The sequence below is a fragment of the Aquila chrysaetos genome, chromosome 17 (genome assembly GCF_900496995.4).
Source record: "Aquila chrysaetos chrysaetos chromosome 17, bAquChr1.4, whole genome shotgun sequence".
Lineage (NCBI taxonomy): Eukaryota > Metazoa > Chordata > Aves > Accipitriformes > Accipitridae > Aquila > Aquila chrysaetos.
The window spans coordinates 25,449,225-25,465,311 of NC_044020.1; the positions used below are offsets into that span (position 1 = coordinate 25,449,225).

General features: G+C 39.7%; 1 protein-coding gene across 13 annotated transcripts in view; it reads left to right on the forward strand.

Annotated features, from left to right (window-relative positions):
• Window positions 1–16,087, forward strand: part of DUSP16 (dual specificity phosphatase 16) — a 69,229-nt gene that overhangs the window by 22,438 nt on the left and 30,704 nt on the right. For 4 of the 13 annotated variants that reach the window (XM_030041455.2, XM_030041456.2, XM_030041454.2 and 1 more), the window contains 3 exons: window positions 6,868–6,945; window positions 13,712–14,313; window positions 15,449–15,587. In XM_030041455.2, the coding sequence (XP_029897315.1) occupies window positions 14,083–14,313; window positions 15,449–15,587 (370 nt within the window). In that variant the 5' untranslated portion in view covers window positions 6,868–6,945; window positions 13,712–14,082. Of the gene's footprint in view, window positions 1–6,867; window positions 6,946–12,300; window positions 12,427–13,711; window positions 14,314–15,448; window positions 15,588–16,087 lie in introns of all 13 variants that reach the window. The other 9 variants (XM_041129443.1, XM_030041458.2, XM_041129446.1 and 6 more) reach the window with 5 other exon arrangements.

Genomic DNA, 16,087 nt, shown 5'->3' on the forward strand with positions numbered 1-16,087 from the left:
CTTCCTTGAACATCAAAAGTTATGCAGGCAGATTAGCTTCTGTATGTGAGTGTGTTTGGTTTTTTTGGGGTGGCTGCATAAGAAGCATTTCTGTATGAAGTCCCAATTCAGTGGGATGCTTTGCATCTTTGAGAGTTAGCTGAATTTGTGTAGTATACAGGGACATCTAGGATTTCTTTAGATCAGGTAAGGATGGGAAAATATCATAGAATGGTTTGGGTTGGAAGGTACCTTCAAAGATCATCTAGTCCTGCCATGGGCAGGGACACCTTCCACTAGATCAGGTTGCTCAAAGCCCCATCCAGCCTGGCCTTGAACACTGCCAGGGATGGGGCATCCACAGCTTCTCTGGGCAACCTGTTCCAGTGTCTTGCCACCCTCATGGTAAAAAATGTCTTCCTCGTGTCCAATCTACACCTGCCCTCTTTCGGTTTAAAATGGTTGCCCCTTGTCCTTTCACTACGGGCCCTGACAAAAAGTCTCTCTCTGTCTTTCTTATAAGCCCTCTTTAAGTATTGAAAGGTGGGTTGAATTAATTAAAAACACCTGTTTCCCACACCTTTTAATGGGTAGGTCTCTTCTGGATGTTGTCTAATGAAGGTGAGGCCTAAAATGGTAACCTGAATATGGCCACATGTTCTTAAACTTTTAGTCAGTAAAGTTAAAAAAAAAAAAAAAAAAAAAAAAGAAAAAAAAAAAAACCCAAACTGTGCAGTATTTGACGGGAAGCCAGTGTAACTCCCTTGAAACTGGAGTGGCATGCCTGAGTCAGTGAAGTATGAGCTAAGAATCTGGCAGAAGCCTTTTGCACAAAGGAAGGCTGAGAGAGTCTCTCAGGAAGCCTGTACGCTGCTAAATGTGGCATGTTTGAACATGAGACTGACATCATTGTGAGTTCATAGTAGTGAAAGAACAAAGTATCAGCCACAAATTAGACTGACCTAATTTTTAAGTCACTTCTAAAAACTTAATAGCACAGTGTGTTGCTTGTGCAAGCTGTTTATTTCTATCCCAACCTCTGACTACTTAATTTAAACTACGAGTTAACCCTCTAAACTGTCGAAGGAGTTGTTCAGGAAGGTGTGTGTGTGTGTTTGAGGGGTGCTGCAGACTTCCTTCCTTGGCTCTTTTTCCACTCTGACCTCAATCTTCACATAAAGGAAGTGATTAAGGACCACCCATCATATACCTTTATCCTTCAGGATCAGTTTCCTGGAGGTAAAAACCTCAGGATTGCGTACCAAAACCTAACTCATTCCTATGGGCTGCTCACATGCAGACTGGAAGTCTGTCTGAAAATGATCAGAACACTTGCCAGTGGTATCAACAGGAATTTATGTATAATCAGTAAGTTATTATAAAACTAATCAGTATTATTTATTGATGTATCCATGATTGTAAATATAACTGGTGCTTCTTCCTTTGCTGAATACCTTGAGAAATACGAGGGTCTTGCAGTCTGCAGGTGATACACTTCTTTCCAAGTATTTTAGTTGGCTCCGTGTGCACTGAAGTTGATCCATTCTGTTGATATATTACTTCAGTTATTGCAAAAGTATATTGAACTCTCCTAGCTTGGGATTACTTTGACAACAATCAATGCCTTTCTGGTTGCTTTTTAGAGGACTGTATAAAACAGAGCACCTCTACAATGTCTGGAGAAATATAAAATCTTGTTTATAGATTCGTACAGAGCTGTGCATACATGTAAGCACACTTCAAACAAGATAATACAAATGTAATTTAAGGGAATACGTGTTGTTTCTCTTTGCTATTCCAAATCCAGTTAGAAGCCCAGCGAGGTTGCTACAGAGCGTTTCTTATTGATGCTGGTCTTTGACTAAGGTGCGTATCAGATAGTAACAGAATTTACTCCTTTGATTTGGTAGAGCATGCTTTTGCTCTTCAAAATTTAAAAAATCCTGGTCCCTTTTAATTCTTGCAAACTAGATGTAATGGTGGTCATATTTTGTCAGTTGTTCTTAAGGGGGATTAATATATTTTGTGGTTATGTCACTCTCCTTCCTCTAGTTAAATGGTAATATTTCTAGTGATGTAAGAGGCACAGCTGGGGAACATAAGTCACCCTCTCTTCTCTCCTTCGGTTGTAAAGATATGTATGGCTTCTCTTTTCAGATGTGTAGTTACCATGCTAGAAATGTGGCTTTAGCACTACAGCAGGTCTTCTATAACATGATTCAAAGTCAGAGAAACACTTGGGATCCTTTGGGAAGGACGTACCAGGGCATGTTACCTGGAGCGTAGCTCAGTGAGATACTATGACTTCTTGCTTTTGTTCCTGAACTGAGGCCCTGTTGGTACCGTCTTGTCAATCAAATTAAAATATGAAAGCGATTGCAATAAGCAGGCCGTCAGAATTACCTTTGTGGGTACAAATTAGGTATGAAAATATGCTCTGTTCCCAGTGTGTGTGAGCTGTCAGGAGTCTTACACCATGGTGAGAGATTTGGGTCCCAATCGTCTGGATCTAGGAGTTTGTTAATTTATTTTCTGGGCCTCGTCTGCAATTCAGCAGTCACTCCATGTCATAGCCTGAACCTCTTCCTACTCTGCACAGCCCAGAATGGAAGACATCTTAACAGGATTACTGCAACTGTTTAATTTCTGGGAACACCTAAGAACTTGGAATTATTCTACCACATTAATGGGGAAACATTGCTGTGTACCATATACCTCTATGTTTCTTTCTCTACACCCACCTCAAGATACTCGGGCTATACAGTGTTTGTGGACTCACTTTTCCACCATCTATTCTGTCTCTTTGACATATAAACATCATTTAAGGAGAAACCCAATTAAACTTAACTGCTTTACTGAGTAGGGCTGAGCTTACATATGTGTAATGTCAATGTTTTGTTGGGCCCAACATCCCTTCTGAAAATGTTTCTGTGTGCTTTTATCACGATGTGGCACACACTGCTCACAATATTGATTTTGTTTTGAACATGCAGAGAGTTTTTTAAATGAGTTTGACAATGGATTTAATTAACACTTAGTAGGTTGGTTTTTTTTTAGACTTCTAGATGTTTCTCTGTACAGCTGACAGGACATGCATGCAGTGCAATGCAGCACTGTATTTTCAGACACAAGCAGGAAGAAACAAAGTATTAATGTTGACAGTTTAAAAAAAAAAAAAAAAAAAAAAAAAAAGAAATTCCTTCCAAACTTTCTCATGCCCTGATGTGGAGGGGTTGAATGTGCATGTTGCCTTCCGGGAGAACTGGTGTCATTTCCTCAAATGGGTGAAAGACCAGAACATTTTAACCCACAGCGTACCATACCGTAGAAGCAGTTTACAGGTCTCTGTTCTTAAAGGAGATTGACTCACTGTGATCTTTAGTCATTCAGTTTAATTTAAGAGTCATTAACAAGTCTGTTGCAAGAAATTCACCCCTGCCTTGCCCAGAAGCTATTCTGATTTATTTCACTAATAAAATTACCATCATTATCCTCTGCCTTTAATCCGTCCTGGTTCTTGTATGAAGACTTCAGATCCACCTTCTGTTTTCATCATACAGTGACCACAAAGCAGATCAGAGTTGCATATTTTTTTTTTTAATTTTTGGCAGACCTTATTTGCAGACCCATATTTGAATGTCTCCCCCTCTCTCACTAGGCAAAAGGCCTTAAACTTAAAGGCTAACCTTTATTTGAAGACTCTGAGGTCCCATCTTATCTTCTTTCATGGGAAGCCTTTTAAAGAAGTAGCATGGACTATGACAACTGCTGCGCTTGATATTTAGTTAGCACTTCTCTTCAGGGCACTCTTCTTTTAATCTGTTTCTCAGCAAAAAGATGATCATTTAAAATACAGAAGTCACCATTCATATTGGTCTGCACAGCTGCAGAACACGGTCAGTCGATTTGGGATGTGTGGATTGTGTAGTAGATAGAAACCTCGGTATCATGAAAGGGGCTGCTGTAAAGCAGTCTTGTTCTACAAAGAGTAAGGATATGATGGGATTTCAACAGCTTAAGGATTTATAAAGTAGTTCAACCCTTTAAGGTTTTCTGGTTTTGTACATTGTGTATTTGAATTGAAAACTAAAATAGAGTTGCTGGTAGAGACTGGCAAGCGTGGACTTTGCCAGTTGTCACAATTAAATGACAAATCTTCACCATTCAGTATACAGGACCCAAATAGCACTCGTGATGTGTTTTGTAAGGATAGGCAGCTGTCCTCTGGTTTTAATTCGGTTTGTGAATTCTTATGTTACGTGCTGTGGCTTTGGGTTGGACCTCTTCAGACTCAGATTATGTAGATAAATAAAATCATTTTATAACTTACTGCAAACTTTATAAATTTTATGCCACATATTTCATACAAGATTAGATCTTTAGGAAAGGACAGGATTAAACTTTTAGGAAAGGAGAGGTAGGTACTGAGGTCCTTGGAAGGCTGCTGTCACGCTTGGCTGTTCAGTCTCTTCCTGGCTTCTAGCTTGGCACCACAATGCCATAGCTGTGGGAGGAACGCTCCGTGTGACCCAACTGGTTGGGTTCGTTTAGCTGCAGTTTAGGGAAGGCCCTGAGCAAGAGAGGAGAAAAAAAGGCTTCCATTTCTAATTCTGGAAAATGGAAAAAGGTATTTAAATAAGGCCTGGAGGACTTCTTATTTGCCAGAAGTAAGTAAAAAGGCAAGTTTATATCCTTTTGTAATTCACCCTAATTGAAAGGATGTATATTTCTTTTCCTAAAGTCAGCAGAAAAATCCTGGCCTCTTAATGATGAAAGACTTTTTTTTTAAACTTTCTCCTAAGCACAAATAGCTGAAGTTTCCACTTTAAACTTGGGTGGCTCATTCATATTTCACTTAATGGTAATATGGTATCCTCTCTCTCCCTCCCCCTTCTTACCACCAAGGCTAAAAAGGAGGAGGGGAGATATAAAATGTTTCCGAAAATTACAGGAAATGTCTGTTCCTTTAACAGCATTGCCAGGGAATTTCCAAATGTACTTAATGCTTATGGCTGAACTTGCAGCAGCTCAGTCTTCAATCATGAGTGGATCCTGTTCTAAAAATGTGACACCTCTTTCCAGTAAACTATGTTGAAATTAAGTATATGCATTGTTTCTCATCTGCTCTTCAGCAGAATTAATTCCACCCAATGGTGAGATGAGGGCTCTTATGGGCTGCTTTAAACTCCTGATTTACTTCTACTCATTAAAGTGGGGAAAAAGTAGTATATAGTTTCCTGAGGTGGCAGCTAGTTTATTTGTAAGGACTTTGGAGAGGCATGGATGGCAGGTACTAGTGAATGTGAAGACTACCTGGCAGTTTTCAGTGAGACTTCAGAAACTGCACGTGAAGCACTAAGAAACAAAAAGGGAGATGCTTTTTGTCCCAGTAGTTTGTTTCCTTGGACTGTCACAAGGTGGTCTCTGATCAGAGGGTCTTGTCTCTAGGCAGAGCCTAATCAGTGTTAAGTGCTAGGTTATCTTTAATTTCCAGGGATTAGATTAGAAAAGGGGATAGCAACAAACACGATGAGTAGGATGAGCTTTCTCTTCGTTCTCCATTGCCTTATGCCACTGGACTAGGAACAGGAGCAAGGGAGATCTGCAGAGCCTCTTCCTGGGGCTGGAAAGGGTATCTGCCAGCCGGAGCAGGCAGGGGAAGAAACAGACCTGGCACAATCTTCAGCAGATCTTGTCCACCTCTCCACCCTGCTGCTCTCGTAGGAGTACATACTCGGGTGTGCTTATGGTGGACAAGTGAGGAGCTCTCTAGCCTGGGACCTCCCAGGGACAAACACATGGGTCACAGTCAAGGTGTCTGTCCCAGTGAACAGAGCGTGTTCTGGGTAGCAAACGCTTTAATCATCTGTCTGAAGGGCTCTAGCCCCATGTTCTACTGTTGGTGTTTGCAAGGTTTTTAGAACGGTTGCCTAAAGACAGAGAGGCGATTCTGTAGTGGGTTTCGCATCTGTGTTCGCCATCGTAATGTGCTCAGCCCTCTGCTGTGGTGGCTCTTTGTGGTTGTCGTGTCGTTTACTACGTGGTTCAGAGCCACTCCTGGATTTCGTAATAAGGCAGTGCTTGGCAATAATTTATTGTCATGGTTTATGTTTACAGTGATTAAGCGTAGCTGTCATCTCTTGATAGTGATGATTTGAATTTTGTTTTTAGCTGCCCAGGAAACCATTTGGAATTGACACTAATGTGTTTATTTTTACTTCCTCATGTAAAGGTTATTATTTAATTTGTTCACATAGGAACATCAGGTGCTTTGTATAGAAGTTGTACGGGTATGACTATACGTAATGATTTGTGATGCCAGTGTTACCAGTTTCCAGTGTTGGCTTTTTTAGCATGTGGGGAGGTGGGATTAATTACCTGAGATGTTCTGTTTCGCTAGTCTTTGTCCATACAAAATATATGTGTAATTGGACTTACTTATGGCAATCTCCTCTATTAGTAGATACTGAACAAGAGTTTGTGAATTTGCTTGAATTCATGCAAATGCATCACCCTTGAATGCTAGTTAGAGATTAGTTTTCTAGCAGGGAGATGTGTCAAATTGCTTGGAAGTCTACTGTTGGTTTTTTTGTTTGTTCGTTGGTTTTTTTTAAGTATCTCCAACCTTTTTCTTTCTTCTTTTTAAAGATAGTGCAGAGATTTGCTGTGGGTCTTTTTCTTTTCTTTTAGAAAATCAGTATAACATAACTTTCTATTTCAGACCCTTTCCATGTAAACAAATGGTAGCATTTATAAATCTCTTCTCACCTAGGTTTTCATGTGTTTGGGGGAGTTTTATAGAAATGACTGCACTGAAAGTGTGAAATCTGTTTTCTGGGGGCTTTTTTGTCTTGTAATAAGGATTTTTTTTTTTTTCCCTATGTTTAGGTATTTCCCTCTGCTGGCCTTTGTATGTGGACCACCCTCTGTCCTGTTCAGCCTGTTTAGATTTTGACTTAAATGTAGGTGAGTAATTGCTTTTGACATGAAACAATTGTGAATTCATATAAAAGTACTCCAGAATTTTCAGTTGCTTTGACTTGAAAGTCATACAGGGAGAATAATCTATTAAAAATCCATTGACTCTTTTCCTGGTTGCCTAGTGTCCCAGGCAATAGGAAACTAAAAATGTTATGTATTACAGTATTTGTTTGGAGTGGATTAGGTAAGCTTTCATTCTGGGTGTCACAGAACTATATGCTGTGAACCTGCAACAAAAAAGTATTTTGAAATGGAAAGAGCTTCTTGCTTGTATGGGTGGAGAAGGGAGTCCCCAGATAAAGTCTCTAAGCTGTTGAATAGAGTGATGTAACATATCAACAGCATGTTCTAACATTTCCCATGAGCTCACATTCGATCAGTCAGGTTTCCCTGCTATAATACTTAATAAATGTTTATTGTTCCATGTGAACAAGTGAATGTCAAAGCTTGGCTTCTTGGTAAATGCAAGTGATGATAATCTGGCTTATTGCTTAGAGTTGGTGATGGTGCACGGATGATATTTGCAAGAACGTTGCACGTATTTGAGGGCTATGTTGAGTAGGTCAGCAAAAAGTGGCGTTTTGGTGGTGTGTGTTTTGGTTTTGTTTGGGTAGTAGAACACATTATATTATTTCAAATACCACTATTTGTATGAAAAGCAATATCTTACTGTTATCTAAATGTAAGGTCCATTCACATTGCTTAGCCCAGCTGTTGTAGATTGCTGGTGGTAAAAATGTCACTGAGCAGTAGGTGTAGAAATAGAGCGAGCTTAGAAATCTAAACTGGAGGTCTTTTGTGCAGCTTATTCATGGGAAGTAGATTTGCTTTCTGACTCTCTCCAAGTCTCAGTTTTCAGATTGGTGAGCACAATGAAGTGGGGTGACTTTTCTTTAGAACTAATAATCAAAACTGAGTAATTAGTCAAGTAGGATGAAGGACAATAGAGTAATGAACAGAAAATTCTCCTTCATCTGTTTTTTTTTCCCGTGGATCATACTTGCCTTTCTCATGAATGTACACCGTGTAATCTAAAATGCATGTGGCTGCTGTTTCTACAGGGAAAAGAAAATTAACGCTATCCGTTTTGACTGCATAGATCTGAAGTATAGATGTGCTGAAAGTAGGAGAGGAGAGAGCAGCCATTCTGATCATACAGATAAGGAAAACAGGGTGAAATTCTTAAAACTGCTTCTTTTTTATGAACATGGTACATAAGTGACTCTTTAAAACAAATTTTTTTAAATCTATGTGTTTCTATTTGAGTGAATTCTTGCTGCTCTCCACTCTTGCACGAAAGTGGAGCGTGCTTGGAAGGAAAGTCTGTGTTCTTCCACCCCCCCAACCAATGTGAGGAAATGATGTGCTTATGAGACGATGACACTTGTTTGAGTCATCTGAAAAACCAAAAGACACCCTCATTCCACTCAGTTGAGGAACACAAGCCCTTGTTAACACAGCTCTTCTTTTATTTAAAAGAAGCATTTTTAATCTCATTCCTGTGTGGTCTGCACAATGGCAGGCAAGACATAGGCTTCTTGTAACCTCAGTTATGTATTTTTTCCCAGACTTTACACTTTATTACACAGTTGTTTATCCCTGGAATTTATTGGCTTACTTGCTGAATTCAGAAGTATAGCCATTCCTCACTGTCACTTAGAAATCTTATTTCTCTTGAGCTCCATAGACACTTTGTGTTTCTTGCTACTGATGAGTAGCAACTTGAGCAAGGATCAGCCCTCTCTCTCCGTGGTTGTCACTCAGTGTCTAGTAGCATAGGTTACAAGCATCTGTCCAGAACAACTTTTATTTCCATCTTTCTGAGGCTGGTGAGGGAATGCTGCGGCTATCATAGATGTTGTGGGGGAAAAAACATCTTGCAGGAGTGGGAAATCACCCTGAGATCCCTGGGTCAGGAGTTCCTCCCTGATGCAGGAGTTTGTGTAGGCTTGCCTGTTGAGTATCACATGTGGCTGTGGCGATAGGGACTGGTGCTGAAGGTATTGGCACCAGCTATTGAACCACTGGCAGCTCCCAGCTCAGTAACGCTGAAGCCAAATACTGCTTTGAAAACACCTGATGTGCCAGCAGTGGCATGTGTCCTGCAGTTTAGGATCTCCTACCTCTGTGTTTTGATTCAGCTTTTGGCTTTCTTTTTTATGCTGGTGTCCATCCTGAGAAACATGAAAGGGAACTTGACTATAGGGGAGGATAGTGTTTTTCTCATACATGCATGTGTTTGCCTCTAGAAATATATATGATTTTAAAAAAATCAGCTCTTTCAGGTGTCTCAGGCTGAGTATGCAAAGCTGCCATTCAGGACCTTCTGATACTCAGATGCTGTAAAGTTATTTTGTTGGTGTTTTGCCATGCAGCAGTGACGTATGTGGGAGCATTGCTGTAGGCACCTGACAAAGCAGGCATTAGTGAAGTCAGGAGCAAAACTGCTGAGCGTTTATGACACCAAGGTTCAACTTCAAGGTTATCTTCTTATGTGAGGTAGAAGTCTTTCAGAGATTGTAGCAAGGCTTCTAGAAGCTCTTTGCTAGTTCCTTAACTGAGATAGAATTAGAGTGTTGTTCTGAGAGTTTTTAAAATACATTTTTGCTACATCTGCCTCTTTAAAAATGGTTGCTATCATATGAACCAAAACCTGAGGTAACTCAAACAAGCATCCTGCTATGATGTAAGGAAATTGCTTGGAGTCGAAGTGGTAGAAGTAGAAATTAGGAGTGCATACAAAATGTGAGTTATTTTGACTGAAGAATCAAACACACAACTTAAGTGCCAGGTTTCCAGTTATGTGGTTGCCTGCTTTGCTCCATCTGAGCCATTTGGGATGGGGACAGGAATCCCTGAGGCAAAGAGAGATCTTGTAGTTCTGTGGCAGCATTACACATACATATTAGAGATCCACCGTTGTTTGTATGGAAGATGGTATGTTTTTTGTTGTTTTGGTTCTTTAAACAGTATGGAGAAACTGTAAAGATACTCGGCAAGCATGGGACAGATCTTTTGAGTTTTACAGTGAGTTAAAAGTTTAATTTTCTTCTTTAAAAGAAGAGGTAACAAGAAGTGCCACATGTTGCAGTCCCTCTACAAGGAGGAAGAAGCCATGCAGTATTACCAGTGTCTATGTGAATGACTTCATGCAGTATTCTTGTAGTTCAATTACAGATCACTTTTCCGTAATCCTGATTTCAGTGTAGAACATCCTGTGGCTAAGATGGTTTCCTAGCTTGCAGATCAGCAACATAATGACCTATTTAGGGCAAAGCGTTATATTGCATCATTTTATGAGACAGTATGGTGTTAATACATACCATTGCTATCCAAGTCACAAGTAGCACAGCAGAAAGAGAACAGTCAAGAAATTGAATTTTAGCTTTTTACAAACTATGATTAGAAATGAAACAGATATTTCAACACCTCACAGTAGCTGAATGATAAGAGCAGTCACCAGGAATGGGAGGAGAGCTCTAGTGTTTACCTAAAGCAGGAGGCTGCCAGTTTCTCTTGTTTAGATAGGTCCGAAGGAAGAGTCCCAAAGGCTGATCATACCAGAAACAGAGAGAATTAAAATAAAACAAAAACCTGTAATTGATAAAAATGTTGTTCCTCCCCCGCCCAATGTAGCTGCTCTTGTCAAAATAGGATTTCAATCACAATAACTTGAGGTGACATTACTGTTAAGTTTATTACTTTAAAGCCATGGGCAGAATGCTTTCAGAAACTTAACACATAGCTACACGTTAAGGTAATAGTGTTATTTAAAAGGATTCTTGACTGGTAGCCCACTTGCCTTATGTTCTTTACATGCTCTTTACCCAGTCACCATATATGACTGGTTTGAGGTTTTTTTAAGGGTCTTCTGAAACAAACTTCTATCATATGAGAGTGAAGGCTGAGACAGTGAGCAGCAAGCATTTAGAAGATAAGAAATATACCCAAACTGAAAGTTGCAAATTAAAGATGATGTATTTTTAACAGCCTCCGTTTTAGAGTTCTGTAGTTTCTCAGCTGCTTTATTTTCCTGTTATTACTTGGATTTTAAGTCAGCAATTTACCCATCAAAACAAACTGTCTAGTTCACGAACAAACTGTCTAGCTCACAAAGGAGCTAGAGCCAATTCCCACTAGAGCCAGTGGAAAAGTTTTCATTGAGTTCAGTGGGTTTGGTATCTGGCAGCCTTTGATACGAATAAAAGAGAATCAAAATTCATGACAGAACATGTACAGAGAAATAAAAAAAATGCAGAATACTTTTTTCTGTCTGAAAAAAAAAAATGGACACAACTATCAAGTTTCACTTCTTTCCCCCTTACTTTTACTCAATAGTCTTTTGATATCTTCCTGAGGCCAGTATATAATGACTGCTCTTTGAGGGGGAGCACACCTGCCAACCACGTTGCAAAGATAGGGAGGTTTTTTAATAGGTTTAATTAAGACTTAGTATAGTAATTTTTCCAATAATTCTTGTCATTTAGAGCAATATGCATTTCCCTGCTATACACTTCCATTTATCTGGACAAGCTTGAAAGCACTGGCTCTATAGCACTAGAGTCAAGGCAAATAGAAAATCACATTTTTGTCAAGCTAATGGCTGTTTATGTGAAACCTGGTGATTTTTTTTGTATTGCTACATGAAACTCTCACAAAATAAGTTTCTTTCAGGTTGGTTTTTTTGTGTGTGGTTAAAGTGAAGTTTGTACTTTTATCAGAATTTAATTCATTTAAGATTTTGTATATGTAGATTTGTATAATATACCTAATGAGTAAAACATCTGCTGACCTGGGATTTCCCATTGCTAAATGCAACTGACCTGTTGCTGTAACAGGACTTTTAATAAACTATCTATAAATTAGTTTGAATTCATTACTTCTCTTGCAATTAAGATAGACAATAAACATTTCAAACTGAAGCAGCAAGTCAACACTGTAAGTAGACTGTAAGTTTTCCAGTTGAACCTGTTAAGCTGAAGATGTAAAATTTTTTTCTTTTTTTAAGATAAAAAATCTTCATCCTGTATGTACCTGTACATACATTAAGAATCCAGGAAAATGTGTCCTCGTAACTTGCTTCTGTTTACAAATATTTCGCTGCCTCAAGAGTGTCAATCAGTTGGATTTTTATTTTCTTCATCTGGCCACTTCAGTTTTGTGACAGTTGTGTTACTTTGCTTTGTCCCAGCCAGCAGAAAGCAGAGGTGGAAAGGCTGCTTGGGTCACAGGCTGGGTGGCACGGGCCAGAACTGACGTAAGAGTTGCTTGAAGGCACATTTGGCCTCGTGCAAGAGGTGGTGTGTAGTTTTGCTGACCCAAAATAGCTTCCCCAAACAGGAAGAGGGAATGCGATAGCATGAGACACGCAAACTGGAGAAACGTGGTTTCTTGCTGACCTGGCTTTACCCTGCACCAATTTGAGCCCGGATTGCTCATTTCGAAAAGGTCTGCCACACTAACGAGGTGAGGGACTGTGTCAGGCCTGTCCTTTCATGTACAGGCTCTAACCTGTGAGCTCCACCACCTCGGCTGAAGAAATTACCACCCTCAGCTGTCCCCTCTTGCTGGAGTTGATTACCAAGGCAGCAGAACCCGTGGCTTGTGTTTCCTCCGGAGTGGTTGTTTGCAGCCTTACGTAGACCGCTGTCCCTGTAAATATCCATGATCGCACTAAGAGACCGTGTTTTGAACTGTGGGAGCAAAGCAAGTTGTCTCGTGTTTTCTGTTGCATCTGTAGCTGTGGCACTACGTGCACTAAAACGCAGCTAAACCTCTCATGGACAAAGCCCCTCGTGAGGAGTGTTCCTACAGGGACTTGTTCCATCCAAGTGTGTTTTGGGAGGCTCTGAAAAGCCTGAGGACACCTGTGAGGCAGTAATACAAATGGGTTGTGAAACACGTCAGGTGTTTTTACTGCTCGCCTGCTGCTGTTTTGGCTGATGTGGTTTGGATGCTGTCAGGATCTAATTTTACAAAAGTATAGTTTGCTTCAGACATTATTTAGCATGTGTGAAAAGTGTAATGCACCTCACGTAACTGTCCCACCTGCTCCAGAAGGACCAGAGACAGAGCTCACTGCTTTACCTTTTGGTAGTGTATTCACAAGGCCTCTCTTCCATGTATGGTGATTAATTCAAATAAAATGCTTGTGTCCTGATGTATCATCTTGTTCTTCTGGTTTCTCTTCAACCATGTTCTTAAAGGAGAGAGGTGGATTAAGTTTTGTCCTTTCTTTCGTACAGTTTCAGTTCCCTGACTTGCAGTGCTGGTTTGTAAAATACTTTCCAAGGCATTAAACTTTAAAAATGTATCCTAACTAATTTTACAACTCCTTACTAAGTGGTGAAGTGCTGAAACACATTTAATTAGTTTTGCTATTGAAAGGAATACCATGTTTTGGGGCAGTATCTCTTAATTATATTCTAACAAACTCTTGTGAAGAGGCAGAGCTAGTGGCAACAAAAGTCTGCAATTAAGAGAGGGTATGTTGCCTGAAATACAAGATAATTGTCCAGGCAAGGTAGTTGGAATAGATTCAGAGACTGTAGTTGCAAATACTCTCTCTAGGTGTTTGGCATATACAGCAGAGAGGGGAACTTCTCAGGAGTGTATGTATTATATGGTACAGACCACTGTGCAGTTAGCCCCAGAGTTTAATTTTGTTTCGTTCTGCAAACTTTCATGGCCTCAACTGGTTGGGGGGGGGGGGGCGTTGTTTTTGGTTTTTTTAATCTTCTCCTTCTTACAGGCTCCTAGTCCGGTGTAAAGCTGATGGGTGGGAGCAAAGGTAAAGAATGATGTAATGCAGCGGCAGCCAGAAAGCATCTTTTGTTTGAATTGTGAAATGGCTACTCCATAGTCATCTTCCTGATGAATCAGATGTGAGGGGCTGTTTTGTGGAATGAACCCTTTGTAACAGCACATCAACTGGAAGCAGGAGGAGACATTCAGTTGAAGAGCTCTTTCTGAAAATGGGTTTAACTTTTCTTTTGCCAGTCACTACCAGCATGACCTCATACACTTCTAGTACAATGGTGTGGCTAAGCCTTTGAGTACACAGCCATTACATCATCGCAGCAAATTAGAGAGGGAGGTGGTGAAAGAGGCCTTATTGTTGTCATGGCCGATGAGATGATCAGGACTCAACCCATTGTCGCCGAGAAGTTGGTGGCTTTGCTGGAGAGTGGTACAGAAAAATTGCTGCTGATTGATAGCCGCCCCTTTGTGGAATACAATACGTCCCACATCTTGGATGCCATCAACATCAACTGCTCCAAGCTTATGAAGCGGAGGCTGCAGCAGGACAAAGTTTTGATTACAGAGCTCATTCAGCATTCAGCAAAACACAAGGTAGGGGTCATTTTCCTCTTATTCCTTGTATTTGTTTAAAGGAGTGCCTGGAAAGCAACTTGTAATAATTTAGGTATTTCATTTGAAAAAAAAACAAACCCTAAACTAGGGGACTGAGTTTTGCTGAGCTGTTGTCTGAGGCTATTGGTTACTACTAAGTTTATCTTTGGGAATCTTTGTAGCCTGCTCTCTCCTAAGTGACAGAGTAATGGGGAGGGATTTAGAAATAACTCAGAAAGAATGCTCTCAGGGTTCTTGTATGTCTTGTAAAGCACAGTCCCTAAAATGTATGTAATTAAGGCAGGAAACATTCTCCTTCTAAACTTCGAAGGATTCTTTGGGATCTGCGGTGGTAGGGATTTCTTAGCAACTGGTCATACAGTTTGGAAAGAAACTGTAGCTGTGTCAATCCTGGCTCCTATTTGCTGTTTAAAATGCTTTTCATCTGAGTAGTTTGATGAGTTTTGGTTGTTTTGTTGTTTGTTTTTTTTTTTAGTAGTGTTATCAGTGAAAAGAAAATAGCTAAGCTGTTTAAACTTAATGTGTATCTATGTGGGGGGCGGGTGGTTTTTTTAATCCATTGGCATTTGTTTCAAATGCTTTGGGTACAAAAATAATCTATTACATTCTTGCTTTGACATGTTAAAAACTGATGATGATGATTATTGTTATTATTATTGATTATCTAAACTGTATTTTATACATAAAGTTCTATTGATGGATAAAATGTGTGTGGCTTTAGGCAGTTTAAGGTCTCTACTATTTATATGCAAAAAAACCCAGAAGCAGAAACTGAGGTGGGGCCTTCTTTTAAAAAGCTTAGTTTTTAAACAAACCAACCAACCTAGCTGAAGGTAAAGCATTTTACAAGTGACATAAAATTACCTAATGGTAGAAATTTGCAGAGTGTGCTCCAACCTGGAGCAAATAATCAATTTACAAACTCTCAAAGGAATTAAATCTGATCAGGCATATTAAGTATAAAATAAAAACTGTTTTGCATACAGCTTTGTAAGAAATCTATATATCTGAACTGCTGCATAGCAAATACGTGGGAACCCTGATGCAGTTGATAATGTGGTGCTTTTAATCATCTCCCTGCTTCCTATATTATTCTGAATTACTTGTGTTTCAGATTGAAATTGATTGCAAGCAGGAAGTGGTGGTGTATGACCAAAGCTCTAAAGATGTGACCTCTCTCTCATCTGACTGCTTTCTTACTGTGCTCCTGGGCAAACTGGAGAAGAATTTCAGCTCTGTGTATCTGCTTTCAGGTATGATGTACGAAGAAAAAAAATGAAACACTTGAATAAGGAGAAGATAGAAAATGCTATCGTTAGAGCAAATGTGTACACAGTTTTGCAACTGTGCTGGTATAAACTTCAGTTATAGCATAGCTTTTTCTGTAGTTCTTTATGCATATAGTGACACTCGTAATACATATAATGCTTAGAAATTGCATCTTACAGGGGATATATTACACCATTAGTGCTACGTAAATGGAAATTGAGCAATGCAGGGTTTTGTAGATGCATATGTCTGCTACTTTAGGGTCAAAAATAGTAAAAAAAATGTGCTTCCCTGGTCTTTTAAGTATTGTATGAGCTAGGAGGAAAACCTCTTCCTTGCTGAATTGGTAATTACCACAATAAGAACAAGAGAAATGATCTCCCAGAGTTATGGAGATTATTTTGCATGACTTTTTAAACTTCAGCTCCTTAAGTGGTAGTACTCTATTTAGGTCTTTCTCCCTCAGCCCTCTTTTTTTTTTTTT